Source organism: Diabrotica virgifera, chromosome 5 (assembly GCF_917563875.1).
Source record: "Diabrotica virgifera virgifera chromosome 5, PGI_DIABVI_V3a".
Classification (NCBI taxonomy): domain Eukaryota; kingdom Metazoa; phylum Arthropoda; class Insecta; order Coleoptera; family Chrysomelidae; genus Diabrotica; species Diabrotica virgifera.
Window position 1 is genome coordinate 215504626 of NC_065447.1, and position 18945 is coordinate 215523570.

The following is an 18945-nucleotide window of genomic DNA, read 5'->3' on the forward strand; positions in this document are numbered from 1 at the left end:
ATACGAACTTTCTCAACTCATTCTCATCAGTAACACTAGTCACACAATTATTCTCTTCGGGATTATTTACTATTTCGATCACACCCTCGTTCAACCACTCATTGAATATTAAATTATACGATTCAAACAAATTTGACTTTTTCAACTTATTTAAAGTAGTATCTAACCTTCTTCTAGCGACAACTAAATTATCTGAAATTAAAGGATGCTTGTTCAACCAAGGTAACATAACCTCATACCTACCTTCGTTGTCACATCGGATAGTCTCATAGAAAAAATTCTTAGCCTCCTTGGCCGCCACCTCTCGTGTCAATTTTTCTACAGGATCGGTTATCCCAATAATATCAAGCTCCCAGAGTTTCGCCACAGAAGAACTATCAACAAACAACGCAATCGACATCATAGATGTGCTGAAATTAGAAGCAACTGCCGGCACCTTGCCCATAAGAGTCCAACCTAACAAAGTTTCAACTGCTACAAGACCACACTGTAACTGATATTTCCTTCCTGTATACAATTTGCCTACAACATCAGCTCCTAACAAAATCTCAATTGGTGCTATATGTCCGACATCGCTGAGCGAAATATTCATGTCACTAAGTTCCTCAACCCAAGGGCCGTGATAAACAGGAGAGACATCTGCACAAATTTTTGGTTGATCTAAGGCATCAAATGAACAAGAGTAAGCTCCTTCACTCGCAGTTACCTTGTATAATTTATGTCGTTGTTCAGAAGTACTTTTACCGCCAAATAACGTATGTACGATATTTTCCGTTCCCTTAGCAGAAAAACCCATTTCTTGTGCGGTACGCTGTAATAGCTATTTGTATAACAAGGGAGGAAAGTGCTACTTTTCCTCCCGGGAATGAAGTTTACTGCCCGACGCGTAGCGGAGGGCAGTAATCATTCAAGGGAGGAAAAGGCACTTTACTCCCATGTTATACATATGGTTTTTCCACCTTCCTCAAATAACAAGTCATTTGTTCATTTTTACTTAATTTATTTATGTAACTAACCAACAAAATTTATTAGAACTAAAACTAACAAGTAGGTACAATATAACTGTCAACTGTCAAATATAAGTCAAATTATTAATGTAAACATTGTTAAATCAGAATAACAATTTACTGTTTTTTACCATTCTGCAAAATACGGAGTGTTTTTAAATAAACGTTGAAATGTATAAATACTTACGTAATAGAAAATAGATATTGTACAGGGCGTCAATAAGTTATATTTCATGAATGAAATACCATGACGTCACTTTTACTTTTCCTCCCTAGGGAGGAAAAATATTTTCCTCCCTAGGGAGGAAAAGTACAACTTTGCTCCCTACAATCAGGTCTGGAAAAGTACACTTTCGGTAGAGGTAGGTGGAAAAATATATGTTCTCTGCGATCCAGTGTCAATAAGTGCCCTTACTTGTTTAGTACCATGTGCACTTCTTATGTTTACTCGCAGAGTTTGTAAAAAAACCTGTGTATTATTCAAATTCGCAAGCGTCTGATCCTCAGTCCTATTTTCTTCCGAGCGGCTGATACTTGAGGTCGATGTATCAATTTTGTTAACAGGTAAATCAGGACACATCAAAACAACATGGGATTTACAACACAAAATACAATTCAAACGTGCTCTACAGTTCTTCGAAGAATGTCGCACCTTCAAACATCGAAAACAGGCTTTCTTCTCTGACAATGTTCGTCGTTTCTGTTCCATAGACAATTTTTGTGCTTTAAAACAATTGATACTGTCATGCTGTCCTTCGCAAAAAATACACCTGTCAACCTCATAATTTACCAACCCAGCCGCGGTCGCTGATGGCTGATCAGTTCCTTGCTTTGGTAATTTTATATTCTTCTTTTCAACCAGGTTATTAGATTTACATTTATTTTCAGTCGATAAACCAAAACCTTCCGTTGCTAAATTAATTTTTTGTTCATTTTGAACTTTATTTTGTAGAAAACTCATTAGCCCACTTAATCTTGTCTCCAAAGTTGAAACTTCTGCATATTCTTCGACATTGTGCATGGATACGGAACCAGAAGGCCTTAAAAACTGTGAAGATCTATGCCATAGTCTGATCATATCCTCCGGTAAACATGACTCAATAAGGGGATACAATATTGCCGCATATTTGTCAGCAGTTATGCCTAAGGTCTCAAGTGAACGAAGTTGACTCTCTATCATATCATATAGTGCAGAAACATTACAAGAACTACTAGAAACTCGACTCAAAATTAACTTTAAGAGCTCCCTAATATATACTTCAATCTGGAGATCCTCTCTGCCAAACCTAGACTTCAAACTCTTTATAATTTTTGAGTAATTATCGGCTACTGCAGGAAAACTCTCCACTAAACGTCTGGCCTTACTACCGTCTACAGTGGCTTGTCTCAAATAAGCTATTTTGTCGTTTAAATCAATCGATGGATCATCATGCACTACTTTGAACTGCGACCAAAATGGAAGCCAATCTATCAAGTCCCCAGAATATTTCTTGAATTCGATTGGAGGTAATTTAAAACTGCGCTTACCTTTTATTGATGACTCTGAACTTACTAAACTGGGTCTGTCTTCGCATTTGTACTTCAGTTCATAGTAGCGTGTGCTGTATCTATCCTTTGCCTCCATCTCACTGATTAATTCTGCCTCGGAAGCCTTTTCGACCATAGCTTCAAACACCGCACTTTCCACGACACACAGCTCATTGTACTTAACTTGTAAAAGTTCCCACTGTACACTAGTTTGTTGCCAGGGTCGAGTGTCCACCGTTTCAGATAACAAATTGTCCAAAACATTAGCAGCTGTCGTAAAAACAGTACGAAGCTCTGCTCGGCGTTTTGTTTCTAATTCTAATGCCATATTTCTCGCTTACAAGGGTAACAACTTCGGCCGAGCCTCACGACAAACGAATTTATTCGCCGGAAAAAAGTTTACACTAAATAAGCGGAAACAACTAACTTTTAAGCACACCCGTATATATCTAAGTCCTTATCGCGGTCGCCAAAATGTTACGTAGGGATGTCCACGAGTTACTTCACGCAAAGATCCCTGGTTCGAAATCAAATTAAAGAAAATAACTTTCGTTTACAGAAAATTACCCCTATTAAAAATACGCAAGTGTAGCTTAAAATAAAGTTTTTATTTGGATGTTATCCGAAGAATGTTACAAACTCGACTGACTTAAAAACATAATATCCAATATCTACACATTCCTTAAAACTGCAATACATTCTTATCGTTTCAATCTCAAGTGGGCAGGCTAGTAAGCCCATCATCCCTTCACCTTAAAACAACGAAAAACAAACCATATGGCTCGCCGTATGTATAAAGCAGAAATATCTTTTAAACACGGACACTGCCATATTTTATAATGACTCGACAATAATAGTCCAGTTGTAGATGTATTGAACCAATTTTTTTAAGGGTTTGAAGCCAAGACATTCTTCTTCGCTCTGGTCCTCTCTTTCCAAATACCTTGTATTGCCTTGAAGAATTAGTTGCAACAAGTCATATCTCTGTTCATTTCTCATAAGTGGTCAAGATATTCTAACTAAACTATGCTTTTTGCTTGTGTTAATAATCTCGCGTTCCTTGTCCATTCTACGTAGGACTTCAACAGAAGTCACACAATAGATCAAACCATAAAATCCTTAAGATGCGTCTGTAACATCACATCTCGAAGGCCTTGAGTTTTCTTAAAGAAGCTTCAGAGAATGTCCAGGCCTCTATCCGTATAATAACGTAGAAAATACATAGCATTTGATGATAGTGATTTTGGTACCAACGGGTAAATCGTGACTTCATCTTTACGAACGCTAATCTTGCTTTTCCTAAGAGATGTTTTTTTGTCCCAATTAGGAATGGTCCCAATTTTCATTGACGTGCAAAACAAGGTACAGTCGGAAAAACGAAAGAATACCCATGCGTCATCGATGATATGCATACGAATCAAATCAAAAATTTCTAGTCAAAACAAAGTCGAAACTAAGTTAATACTGAAAATAAACGGATGTGACTACTACCTCACCGTACGATTTTTCTCTACGTAAGAATGTGTCAAAAATGTTTTGAGATGTCATTCTTTTTCTGATAATATACATTTATTGGTGATAAATGTTACTATTACTACCGTATTAATAATACAAAAATAATGAGTAAGCAAATATAGTATTATGAATTTCTTCATGTTAAAGTAGCCAGTGGACGTAAATAGTGACAGGAATTTAAAAAATGTCGTTTATGTCAGCTGCATTAAGTGACTAAAATGAAAGTAAACTTAATGAATTCAGATCATTAGGTATCCATATCATTTTCCAGACATTATCTGCAAATAAATGTACATTCGTAAAAATATACTAATCTGTAATTTCATACACTATGATTGAAAAGTCAGAGTAATATGTACACGTTTGGCGAACTCATAGACAGAAGTTAACTACATTGACAGATGATTACTTACAAATTTTATTGACGTATTTTAATTAAATAAATACTTACCAAACCGAAAATACAATATAATATCAAAATAGCTCTTGAAAGAACTGAATTTATTCAAGTAAATACGACTGATTATTAAAATTTATAAACTCTACCGAACCTAACCCAGTTTCACTGTCAAAGTGACAGAAATCGAATCAGTCAGATTATAGTTGACCAGCACGATTACTCAAATAGTAGTTTATACAATCATTATATCTACTCATGTTGAATGTTTTTCTAAGAATGACATTAGAAGTACACTTCGCGTCAAAAAAAACTGGTACAAGTCTTATAAACGAAAATCGTGTTTTTCTAGTTGTGTAAATTGGTCTTGTCACAAATGTCATTCTTATTTCTGGGCAACGTTGCCAGTTCAACTAAAATATTATATCAAACCAGCTAAAAGCAGGGCTGTGCGGCAGACCGCAAGTTTTTAGTAGGTTTACTAAAAATTAAAACAACATCGAGCATTCTCGATTAGTCAGTCACATTTATTTAAACATGCATCCTAAAAAATTACCTTATTAATTTTGTAATGTTCCATCATCTTAATTAAGTTCCCATAAATTAATTCGTGTTCTATTATAATTTATGACAGATATGACATGAATGACAGATAATAACTCTAGACATGACATTAAATTATTCTGTTTAATTTAAAATCGAGAAGTGTGATGGGTTCCTCGTAAAGTGTAGCACAAAACTCTTTTAGAGTTGTGGGATACTAATAAATAAAACACACTGAAAAAATTAAAATTTGAAATTAATACAAAATGAATAACTTTTACAGTGAACAGGTGTGAAACTTAAATATCATATATTACAATAAAATTCGAAACTGCTGAAATATTAAGGACATAGGTGAAAAATGATGTATATAAAAAAATTTATACCTGATGGTGAATTGGAAAACGGCCCATATTCAATGGAAAATTTAGAATTCCTGTTCCCTAATTATTTTATATCAAAACACATAAACAACTATTTCTAGAGGATTGAAATCTGTATTGAAAACAACTGTTAAAATTGTTCTACGAATTAAACATTCCAAAATTTTGTAAAAATATAATAATTTTTCACAGAAATACGCCAAAGTTATGCCACACACATTACCATAATGTGTATCGGTTGCGTTCGGTCACAGTGAAGTTATTATAAATATTGACAATTTGAACTGTCAAAATTTTTATTTTATCATTTCTTGTTTAAAAAAATAATAAAATTGATAAGATAGCCTCAGTTGAGGAGATAGTATTAAAAATAAAGATGTTTTATTCAGTCAATAGTGTGCGAAAAATCAGGTAAATAATAACGTGGGCCTAACTTTTACACACATACCTACTGTGGCAAATGTAGGTATTTTTCAAAATGTTGGAATGTGTTTAAATCCTAGAACAATTTTAGCTTTTGTTTTTAATATAGATTTTAATCCTCTACAAATAGCTTCTCATGACTTTTGTTTTAAAATGATTAGGGAAGCAGGAATTTAACAGTTTAGAATTTTACATTGAGTTACCTAAGGCCCGTTTTACGATTCACCACGATGATTTTTGAACGTTATTTTTTGTATTTAGATTTAGTGCAATTCAATTATCTGTGCTGGCAACAACGCCGTGATTCACGAGCCATCATTGTGTCCAGTCTGAACACAGGTTTACATTGGGAAAAAAAAGTGTACCAGTTTTTTTTGACGCGAAGTGTACAGAAATAGTCAAGTGTGAGTTTAAATTTTCTACTAAAATAATATAACTACGTTGAACAATTGTATCGCCGTCTCACTCTGTCAATTATAAATATGTAACTGCATATGTCTTGGATAACGTTTGTGCTTTGTAGAGAACACTTAATAATCTATCTCTCTCTCTCGTTTGTTATTAGGGAGTTTTTGTTGCTACGTAACGTAACACATCTCCGTATACGTAAAGCAACTAACGTGTCGTAGAGGATGAATGTTAAAATAGGTAGTTTTTGTAACTGCATTAACGTAACCTAAAGCAAATCGTAAAGTCATTTTTAAATTCCGTTGATATTAAAAAAATAAATCAATGTTCACACAATATACAATTAATATACAAATGTAAAAAAAGATAAATGAATGATGAAATTGTATGGTTTTAATTGCTTCTATTTGAATATAAAAATATTATTTTTCCTTAGGTTAATTTTTTTTTATTTTTGTTTATACCTACTTTTTAGTTGTAAATTATTGTACCTACATCAGCATTCCTGTATTCGCGGTGTGCAAGTACTTGGAGGCGATACGAGAAACGATCGTGCGAGAATAGCGGAGAAATATTGTAACTTTCTTAAATAATTCATTGTCAATTGAAATTGTCAAATTGACGTATATTTCATATCTACTGTCAATGAAGAAGAAAAATTATATATTGCTCCACAATATTGATAAGATATGCAATTATTATACAAAGGTAAATGTAATTAATTGTATTTTGCTTGCATTACTGCATTTTAATAACTAATTTTATTTACTACATACAATTGTTTACGTTTTAATAACATAACCTGAATCTTATTTTTTCTTCTTATTATTTTTTTGACTATGGCCTTGACAATTATCCAGCAACCAGGACCATATGATTGGCCAATATAATTAAAAGTGCGAATAAAAGTGCAGAGCGAAGAAACCAGGTGTCGCTTTTCCGAACTTGCACGGTCCCAATAATGTAAATAGTGTGGTAATATTAATTTGAAAATTTTACTGAAACTAGGTCATTTGTTTATCTAGTTATTAATGGTGGTGGTGATCATTGTATTTCTTAAATTAATACAAGATTTGTTTGTTTTGCTTTATTAATAGACAACTTAATAACAATAAAATTTTAAATCTATTATGAAGTTCCAATTTCCAATTACAAACACAGAATAATTTTACTCAAATAGACTAAACCAATAACTAATATAACCTTAAAATGTTTATAAACGGGTAGTACGCTGATGAAATGTCCATTTGGTAGGTAATCGGGCAAGATCCTCGTGTGCATTCGGTGACTTTCGTCTCGATAGGGATGCGTTCTCACGTACGTATCAGAGCGTTACTTTAGGTAATACGTATCGAGATACGGGAGTTCAACCATTAATGCGCAAGCGTATATGTCAAAAAGATGCGTTACGTTTACGTATTTGTGTGCACAAAAACTCCCTATTTATAGAAAAAGGCAGCAAATCCAAAATATGTGCTTGATATGATCGTTCATGGGTATTCTTTCATTTTTCCGACTGTAAGTGTATGTTTTTATTCTTTCTATTCGTTGACCGTTCATACTGATTCGTTCAAATTGCTGTTTTTTTCTTTATCATCAAGTAATCATCAAAAATTAAAAAAAAAATTAAAATTAAAAATTAAAATAGCTATGATGATTGCCAACCTCCGTAGCGGAGATGGCACCTGAAGAAGAAGAGAAGATCATCATACATTTTATTTTCTTAATGTTTAGTGAAAGTCCATATCGCTGACTTACTTCTGTAATCGTATAGGGCTTTTCATCGATTGTCATTTGTTTTGAACAAACAGAAGCTCGAAACAAATGACTGTTGTTGAAAAGCCCTATTCATAACTCCTGGGGGGCTTCGTAACTGTCAGAACACTACGGTGTCGTCCGAGTATCTGATGTTAATAATACATTCTCCATTAATTCGAATTCCGGCTGCAACATCCACTGCAGCTTCTTAAAATATTTCTTCAGACTATACAGGGTGTCCCAGACTAATTTAGCCACGCTATATCTCTTAAACGAATAGAGATATTCGAATAGGACAAAAAGTGATATATTCTACTTGTAATACACTTTAATATGGCGTACAAAAAAATCATCCCCTAAATACTCATCCCTTAGTTACAACCCCTAACTTTAGTTTTTTTAATAGCACCCTGTATATTTTTTTATAGTTTTGGATGTGGTCTTTTATCGTCTATTCAACACATTTTTTGAAAATAAAATCGGTTCGTAAATAACCAAGAAACTATCAGTTTATTTTTGTTAATGTGTGTCCCAGACTAATTTATCCAGGCTATATTTCTAAAACGAATAGAGATTTTCGAATGGGACAAAAACTGATCTATTCCATTTGTAATACACTTTTATATGGCGTAGAAAAAATTCATCCCCTAAATATTCATCCCTAACTTACAGGGTGCTATTTAAAAAAAATAAAGTTAGGGGTTGTAACTAACGGATGAATATTTAGGGGGTAATTTTTTTTTCTACGCCATATTACAAATGTAATAGATTAGTTTTTGTCCCATTCGAAAATCTCTGTTCGTTTAAGAAATATAGCCTGGATAAATTAGTCTGGGACACATAATTAACAAAACTAAACTGATATTTTCTTGGTTATTTACGAACCGATTTTATTTTCAAAAAATGTGTTGAATAGACGATAGAAGACCGCATCCAAAACTATAAAAAAATATACAGGGTGCTATCAAAAAAATTAAAGTTAGGGGTTGTAACTAAGGGATGAATATATAGGGGATGATTTTTTCTACGCCATATTAAAGTGTATTACAAGTAGAATAGACCACTTTTGTCCCATTCGAAAATCTTGATTCGTTTAAGAGATATAGCGTGGCTAAATTAGTCTGGGACACCCTGTATGTTGAACAGCAAGGGTGACAGTATACGTCCGAATTAGAGTTATTAAATGCTACATTTGGCCAGTCCTTCTGTATAGAGCTGAAACCCGGACATTAAAATTAAATACTATGAAACTGCTAGAATCCTTTGAAATGTAGCTTTATCTCAGAATGCTTCTCCTCGATAGCAAAACGCCATAAACAGAGAGTATTTTTTTTTGTTTTATGGCATAGACTTCTGTGTCAATTAGCCAGTCACAACTTTTTTGTTTTATATTCATACATAAAGAAGGCAATGAGGTCCTTAGAGTTCCATAGCAAACTCTTCCACAGCTCTCTACTCAGTTCAAAAGCTGCAGCATGGACTATCCAAGTTGCTTACCACATTTTTCCATGATACATCTTCTTCTTCTTCTTTTTTCATATGTACATAATTATATTAAATTCAGGATTAATAAATTTAGAGGTTAATTTTAGTTTCATTAGATAAATTTCATTAAACAATCATATATATTGTTGCTGTTGAGAGACAATAGACAGGATACATTGAAAGGTAGAAAAACATTACATTTTATTAAATCCTCGATTAAATTATAGGTGTATGGAATGTAAGTAAGTAAGTAAGGTATGCTTTATTGTCAAAAAATTTTAACAATTTGTGGACAAAGCTTATACAAAATAAAAAATACAATAAAAAACAAAAAATAGTAAAAAATAGTAAAAAACTACAAACAAAACAAAAACAGAAACAGACACCAAGTAAATGGCGTGAGTTATACTACTTAATATAATTTTACAGTTATTAAGTACACATTAAAAAATTAAAAATTTTGCAAACAATATGTATACAACGTCAGAGCAAAAAGAAGGCAAACGAGGAAAGGGGAAAGGGAAAGTAAATCAAAAGTTCTATGCCGCTGCAAATATGTACACAAGTACTCGAAAGTAATAATCCTACAAGTCAATTTGCTGAATTCAAATCGTTTATAAAAAAGTCATTCACTGTATAAAAAGCTTTCTCCAGCAAATAAGCTTTCAAGGCCTTGCGAAAAGCGGGAAATGCTGCAATATATTTGATGTTAGATGGCAGGTGATTGTACATTTTTCTCGAATTGTATAGTATAGAGCACTTAACCAGCTCAGACCGTGGGGTTGGCAGATAAAGATTATGATCCATGTTTCTAAGGGGATAGTTATGAGTGGGTCTCTCTGGACCTTCTGATGCATGTTTGCGGATTAAACAAACGGATTCAAAAACAAACAAAGAAGGAAGAGTTAATATTTTAAATTTTTTAAAGAATTCTTGGCAATGAACTCTGCTATTGAGTCTCAGGGAGTAACGAAGAGCTCTCTTTTGTAGTTTAAAAATACGCTCAAATTGAGTCGCACAACACGTACCCCAGAATGGAAGGGCGTACCGAAGATGAGACTCAAAAAGGGCATAATAAACGGTCCTAGATGTTGACAAATTCATTTCCGTAGCAACTGATCTTAGCGCAAAACAAGCAGAACTTAATTTTTTGTGTAAGGCATCAATGTGCAAGTTCCATTTTAGAGACTTATCCACAATAAGCCCTAAGAACTTCACCGATTCAACTACCTCTAGACTGTTGTTATTAAGTACTAAAGGTTGCATCATACTGTTGTAAGGTAGGACTTTGGTTTTAGAAACGTTAAGTAACAGGAGATTCGAATCGCACCACGATTTAATGGTGACTAGGTCTGTAGCTATGGTATTGCGAAGATCCATAATATCCGTGTTACTCCAAGTAATACTAGTATCATCTGCAAAGAGACATATTTTACCTTTAATGTTCAGACTAGAGATGTCATTTATGTATATCAGAAACAATATAGGGCCTAGAACTGAACCCTGAGGTACCCCACATTCTAATGGCATGCAAGAAGACGTCTTCGTGTCAACCCTTACAAACTGACTTCTTTTATTAAGATATGATTTAAGCCATTTAAGAGCATTTCCCCGAAATCCATAGTGCTGTAATTTGTCAGTCAAGATGTTATGGTTTACACAATCGAATGCTTTAGAGAAATCACAGAAAATTGTTGCTGTAGAGTGATGGTTGTTTAGACTGGAGTAAACATGATCGAAAAGGAAGAACATAGCATCATTCGTGCATTTGTCACTCAGGAATCCAAATTGATGTGGAGTAAGCAATTTGTATTTCAACAGAAAAGATAAGATTCTTTTTTTTACCAGACTTTCAATTATCTTCGACAACGTGGGCAGGAGTGCAATAGGGCGATAATTCGAAGCAAGATCTTTATCGCCTCCTTTATGTATAGGAATAATTATCGCTGTCTTAAGGCAGCTTGGAAAAACTCCAGTTTCGAATGACCTGTTTATTAAGGTAGTAAGATGGTTTAAAGTGCAATCAGGTAGAGCAGAAAACATTTTAAGAGTGAGGCCATCAGTCCCAGATGACGATTTATTTTTAATGGCATTTATTGTAGAGCGTAGTTCACCTAATACTATGGGTGTAAAAAAGAAACTATTTACATTCCTATGAGAAAGATATGAAATCGGATCCTGAGAAGGAGGTATAGTATTTGTTAAATTTTTTGCCACATTTACAAAGTAATTGTTCAGGGTCTCAGTAGAAGTCGGGATTTGTGGTGGGAGAAGAAGTCTTATCTCTCAGTTCATTTACGATAGACCACGTTTCCTTAGCAACATTACCTGATTTAGCCAGCCTCGCATTGTAATAAATTTCGTTGGCGGCTTTTATGGCTTTATGGTAAATTTTCTTGTAAAGCCTAACGTAATCATGGAAGGATATGTTGTCCGAGAATTTTTTTAGGTACGATAATGAGCGCATGTTCTTTGCAGATATACGAAGACCTCTAGTTGACCAGGGTTTACGATGTTTAGTTTTGATGGGCCTAAGAGGAAAGGATTCGTATGCCAGACCAGACAATAACTTTATGAATCTAGAAAACTCGATGTCGACATCAACAGAGCGGAAGTCCCAGTCAGTTGTTTGACATAGGTGTTTAAATGTTAGAAAATTTTGTTCTCCAAAGACACGGAACAATTTTCGTTGCGTGTTTTCACTATTATTTTTTGATTTTAACCAAAATGTAGTCAATACTGCTTCATGATCAGAGAAACCTGAGTTGAAAACAGTACAGTCAGTAGAATTTGGAGCTAAAGACGATACGACATAGTCAATGATACTAGAGCTAGTTTTAGTTATTCTGGTTGGAGAATTTACATGCATACCTATACCAAAGGAATCAAAGATAGAATGAAGAGATTCTTGAGCAGCACACACACTGGAGTAGTCAATATTTAGATCGCCACATAGAATTAATTTACTTTTTGAAGGAATAGATTCTAGCAAGCTAAGTAGTTGTTGTAAGAAAATCTGTACATCCGCATCGGGAGTTCTATAAATACAAATAATATAGAGGTCAGAAGATTTCTGATAAATTATGGAGAATTCAAAAACTTTTTCAATTAATAAATTATCAAATTTGGTCACTGCTGAAAAGTCATTTTGTGTAGACATAATCAAAGTACCCCCATGAGATAATCTACTCCTGTTAAATCTGGATATAATAGTGTAATTTTTAATAAAAACAGGTTCATCAACATTTAACCAATGTTCAGTTATGGCAACAATCTCAGGAAAATGTATTTTGTGCACTCAAAGAAAGTGTGCTTCAAATCACCCACCTTCTGACATTCAGTACAATGATTTGAATCAAAAACTTTAATTCTTGCTAGATGTAGAGGGAAACATACACGTCCAAACTTCATTCTGATTAATGTTGTTATATATCTTCGAGGTACTGCATAATTTTTAAACCAATATAATATATTTGAAACAGAAGGTTGAATCAGTGAATACTGAGATTTGGATTGTTTACAAAGATCTCGCCATGATTGACTCCACTGATTTTTAACTCGATGCTTAATAGTGTTAACTAAATCAGATATGCAAAACTTACGATTATTTGAAGTACCATACTCAATAGCTTTTTTAGCCAAACTATCAACATATTCATTATGCGTTAGTCCTATATGAGCCTTAACCCATAAAAAGTTCACTCTTCTTTTATTTTTATGAATTTCAAAAAGGATTTTCTTAATTAGTAGGATATAAATATTTGACTTGTTATTGGGAAAATATATAGTTTGAATAGCAAGAAAACACAGAGTGAATCGGAAATAATTGTTGCAGATATATCTTCTGATTCTTTAAAATGTTGCAGGGACTCATAAATTGCTACGGCTTCAGCACTGAAGATACAACAACCATGGCCTAAACATTTTTTCTGATAAACAGAGAGTAAGAACTTAAAACAATGATAAACATGGACGCTCAACAAATACTAAGAGCGAAGCCAAATAGAGAAGATTTTGATGTAGTGATCGCAAACATCTAGTAATGTAGGGCACCAGAAGAAGAATTAGACCTTGAAATTGACAAGTCGAAGGACTCATCCCCTACAAATGATTATCTTAACCAGAACGTAGAGAAAAGCCCACATATAGGACAATCACTGAATTAACACCATTTCCAAACTGGATATGGGAAGCTATTCTGGAACTATTCTAACTCTTAGGGCCGGTTGTTCGAACGCTAATCAACAATGATCACTATCAAATATTTAATTACTGTCACCAAAACTGTCAATGTCAACTTTTATTGGGTTGCTGAAAACATAATTGATTCAAATTATGAGATTAGTTAATCAATTAACATAACAATTATTAACATAATTGATTAAGTAATTTCATATTATGTTTTCAGGAACCCAAACAAAGTTGACATTGACAGTTGGTGACAGTAATTAAATATTTGATAATGATCATTGTTGATTAGCTTTCGAACAACCGGCCCTTAATGAAATAAAATCAGAAAATGATCCAATCCATGGAATTGCATGGAATATCATATAACGCTGAAAAGCTTGGAACTTCTGGATATGGAGATATTGTTTAACAACGCCAATTAAGTGTCTAATTTTGCACATTCCTTCTTGTATACATACCTATAAACTAGCAGGCTATAAACACTATCGGTAACCGTTACTATGATCCGATCCATCGTCCGAATAAAGAATAAACTACTTTTACTGGCATCTAATATTAATAGTTACACAAAAAGATAATAATCTAATTATACCGTGATATCCAGGTCGTATATCCAGTGACGAAAATCTTATAGATATATTATGTACTTATCAAACCGCTTACCTGTTTCACATCTTCCTGAAACAACCTCAACGCCAGTCTTTGATGTAGTTTGATTTTCTTTGCATGCCATTTTTGTTCTAATGCTCGATGGTGGTTCAATATTTGGTGTATGACTGCTAAAACATGACTAGCTCCTTCACTGTAGTCGGCGGCAGGATTACCGCCCGGTCGGTTTTCGAATTTTGTTCCTTCGCCCTAATAAAAAAAAACCAAATTACAACAATCTACACGTTTTGGGAACTGCGTTAATAAGTTATATAACGTTGGTTTAGTATGAAAACTTCGTATCTCATTTTACAGGAGATACTTTAAACTGAATTTCTGCATACTTTAATCTAAAAACAAAAAAACTATCTTTACGTATTTTTGATTCTGAGCACATTTAGATTGTAACACATAAATTTTTCAAATATATTTTAAATTAGAGTATGCAGAAGTACAGTTTAAAGTTTCTCCTGTAAAACTGTCTGTAAAATGGGATATGAGGTTTTCATACTAAGCCATCGATAAATTGTTTAATCATTAAGCTATTATTACATTGTCCAATTTTAATACTATGCAAGACATATTATACAAATGCGCATGAACACAGGGTATTTTAATACAATAAGTGTGTTCGCGGAGACAGTCAGGGACTAGTCCACGACAAAATAATATGCGCACTTTAATTCCATTATCAATCAACGATAATCCATTAAATAAATATAATATAATAGCAGTATATTAATAGTTAATAATGAAGTAATAATATTAATTAATAGTAAATATACCTTGTATATTTATCTATCAACGGTATTAGCTACAAATACTTGGGAACTTTAATAAACGAAACTGGAGACCAAAACAATCAAATAAAAAGACATATCTAAATTGAGGAAATAAAAAATGTAGTATATCAAAGTGTGTAAATAATTTATTTCTTTAGCTGAGCGCTTTCGACATAAATGTCATCATCGGAGCTAATGCTAAAATAAAAAAAAGAGGTCTTGTAAGAAAAAGAAGTACAAAACTCTTTTTTTACTTACGTCAATTGTTAAAAAAGTACCGCTACAAAATTGAGGTGTTAACATTTGCATCTTGTGAAAATAACTTTTGGTTGGATATCCTCCGTACAACCCCAAACAGCAAAAACAGAAAAACGGCCACATTACACGTTACACAAACACAAAAAGAATTTTTTCATGGTATAGGTATCACCCATCCATTGTTGGCCTAGTAGAAACAGCTGACTGACAAAGTCGGATATTTAAATCTGCTTTTATCTGTTCTGCGTTGACGTATGACATCTGACATTAAATTCTGAATAATTTTAACATTTTTTAAAGAAAAATTAAAAATTTTTAAAAAATTTTTAAGGAAATGTACCTTAGATGTTTGTACTAATCAACTAATAAATTAATTGATAACATGATTGATTTTAAGACTAACTGGCCCAACATACATACACACCTTGTCAGATAAAAAATAAAAACAGGAAGTAATGAGGAAGATCAGTTTTTAATGGTGAATTCTCAAATTCAATATTCTAGGAGATATTAGATCATTGAAATTATAGATTGAGATAATATTAGATTGTTGTTGTTATTCATCTTTTGTAAATTATGTAAGTCATTGAAATGACCTTGACAGAGTGTATGGATATTTTACTAAGTTGAATCGTTAATGTTTATAGTAGAAATATTAAATGCTAAGATGTTAAAATGAGTTTATTCAGTTTCTACTGTTGTAAGACATTGATAACAAACCAATAGAATAGTGTTCAGTGGAATTCAATTCTTAACAAAATAGTTTCAAACACTCTTGTTGTTAAGTGTTTTATTTCTAAAGTTCTCATTACTTGATGATATAAGTATGTTATGTAAATATCTGTAATACAACAATGTATATATAAATCCGGCCAATAGACACAAGTTTTCCTTATTTGTATTTTAAGTTATAAAATTAAATGTTAAATATAAATACACTAGTTTTTATATATATTAAAGATTGTATGAGGTCACTACTCCACTGTCTCCCATAGATACTTGAATAAAGGTTTATAATTACAATTCAAATTGATCTGAGTATTGACACAAAAATCAGGATTAGACTTCATCTCTCTAGAAATCTCCAGGTCCTCCAACAAATTCATTAATCTATAATTTTTAGATGGAATGTTATGCAATATTTGGCTGTCTTTAGTGGGAGAGAAGGAATGATTGGTAGAATTAACATGATAGCCAAAGTTTGATTTTTCTGGAGTTCTGACATGCTCCTTGATTCTTTGAGAAAGGGTTCTCATTGTCCTTCCAACATAGGTGGTACTGCAGTCACCACAAGATAGCTTGTATATGCCACTTTTATTTAATTTATCTATTTTGTCTTTGGTTTTACTAAACAGTGATTTGATGGTATTTTTAGTTTTAATTGAAATTTTGAGGTTCTCAACTTTATTTGAAATTACACTTGAAACTTTATCTGAAATTGGCCCCAAATAAGAGATAGATCTGTAAATACAGTTTTTGGTATTGTGTTCATCTGTGTGAAAAGCTTGATTCAATCTTATTTTGAGCAATTTCTTTCTTATAATGTTGTCTATTATCAAAGGAGAGTAACCGTTGTTGACTGCTAACTGTTTTAGTATAGAAACCTCATTATTATAGTTGTCTTTAGACATAGGGATGTTCAACAGTCTATGTATGTAACAATGAAAAGCTGACATTTTTTGTTAGTATGGATGATTAGATGAATTTGGGATAATGTGGTCAGTTTGTGTAGGTTTTCGGAAGATTGAGAATTCCAATTTAGAAGGTGTTTTTTCAATAGTCAGATCTAGAAAATTAATACTATTATTGATTTCAGTCTCAAGAGTAAATTTGATAGATGGGTGTAGACCGTTGATCAGAGATAGGATGTGATTGGGTGTGTTGGTGGGACCTTCAATGAAGGCTAAGATGTCATCTCCATATCTGTGCCAAAGAATAATTTCAGGACGTGATTGTACGAACTTAGTTTCAAGTGAATCTAGGAAAAGATCAGCTAACAAAGGAGAGAGTGGATTTCCCATGGCTAGCCCTTCTGGTTGTCTGTATAGTTTGTTGTTAAATACAAAAAAGTCTTGAGACAGGCAAAATTGTAGCAGAGATTTGATGTGAATGATTTTTTGAGGATCTATTTTGTTGGATAATAATAAATCACTAACAATGGGTATGGTTTCTTGTCTTGGAACATTTGTAAAGAGATTTGTCACATCGAAGGAGACCATTATGAAGTCGGATGGTAAAGTTATAGAAGAAAGTTTAGAGACTAACTCTTGGGTGTTTTTGACTGTATACTTAGGAGAATAGTTGATAAGATCGTTCAGCAGTTTGTTTACAAACTGGGCCAGGTTCGACAAAGGAGTATTAACAAAGCTAACAACGGGTCTGATTGGGAAATTTAATTTATGGATTTTTGGAAGTCCATATAGGCGTGGTATTAAAGGGTTCTTGACAATAAATGACTTGGGATTAGTTTGAAGATTGACTATTTCTCATAAAATAAGAACACATGAACTCACAATAACTAAAGCGGATAAAGGGAACTGCCTAATAATAATGTACAGTAAAGACTATATAAATAAGGTTGAAAATTTTCTATCAGACAACACATTTACACCACTCAACAAGAGTCCAATGAATAAGTTAAATACTGACTTAAAAGCCATTTTATCAAATCACTCAACCTTCTTTGAACATCTTCAAACTAATCCCAAGTCATTTATTGTCAAGAACCCTTTAATACCACGCCTATATGGACTTCCAAAAATCCATAAATTAAATTTCCCAATCAGACCCGTTGTTAGCTTTGTTAATACTCCTTTGTCGAACCTGGCCCAGTTTGTAAACAAACTGCTGAACGATCTTATCAACTATTCTCCTAAGTATACAGTCAAAAACACCCAAGAGTTAGTCTCTAAACTTTCTTCTATAACTTTACCATCCGACTTCATAATGGTCTCCTTCGATGTGACAAATCTCTTTACAAATGTTCCAAGACAAGAAACCATACCCATTGTTAGTGATTTATTATTATCCAACAAAATAGATCCTCAAAAAATCATTCACATCAAATCTCTGCTACAATTTTGCCTGTCTCAAGACTTTTTTGTATTTAACAACAAACTATACAGACAACCAGAAGGGCTAGCCATGGGAAATCCACTCTCTCCTTTGTTAGCTGATCTTTTCCTAGATTCACTTGAAACTAAGTTCGTACAATCACGTCCTGAAATTATTCTTTGGCACAGATATGTAGATGACATCTTAGCCTTCATTGAAGGTCCCACCAACACACCCAATCACATCCTATCTCTGATCAACGGTCTACACCCATCTATCAAATTTACTCTTGAGACTGAAATCAATAATAGTATTAATTTTCTAGATCTGACTATTGAAAAAACACCTTCTAAATTGGAATTCTCAATCTTCCGAAAACCTACACAAACTGACCACATTATCCCAAATTCATCTAATCATCCATACCAACAAAAAATGTCAGCTTTTCATTGTTACATACATAGACTGTTGAACATCCCTATGTCTAAAGACAACTATAATAATGAGGTTTCTATACTAAAACAGTTAGCAGTCAACAACGGTTACTCTCCTTTGATAATAGACAA

The 18945-nt window shown here is 33.2% G+C and overlaps 1 protein-coding gene and 1 long non-coding RNA gene across 6 annotated transcripts in view; both read right to left on the minus strand.

Moving 5' to 3' along the window:
* The window catches only part of LOC126885284 (kalirin), a 1143465-nt gene that overhangs the window by 906849 nt on the left and 217671 nt on the right, over positions 1 to 18945 (minus strand). For all 5 annotated transcript variants that reach the window (XR_007698367.1, XM_050651791.1, XM_050651792.1 and 2 more), the window contains one exon: positions 14301 to 14495. Coding sequence is in view for 4 of the 5 variants with exons in the window: in XM_050651791.1 (XP_050507748.1) it covers positions 14301 to 14495 (195 nt within the window). In the remaining variant the exon portion in view is untranslated. The remainder of the gene's footprint in view (positions 1 to 14300; positions 14496 to 18945) is intronic.
* Positions 15196 to 15596, minus strand: LOC126885287 (uncharacterized). The gene is made up of 2 exons (XR_007698370.1): positions 15326 to 15596; positions 15196 to 15265 (listed from the first exon to the last, which is right to left on the minus strand). It is a non-coding gene; the product is annotated as an uncharacterized LOC126885287 (long non-coding RNA).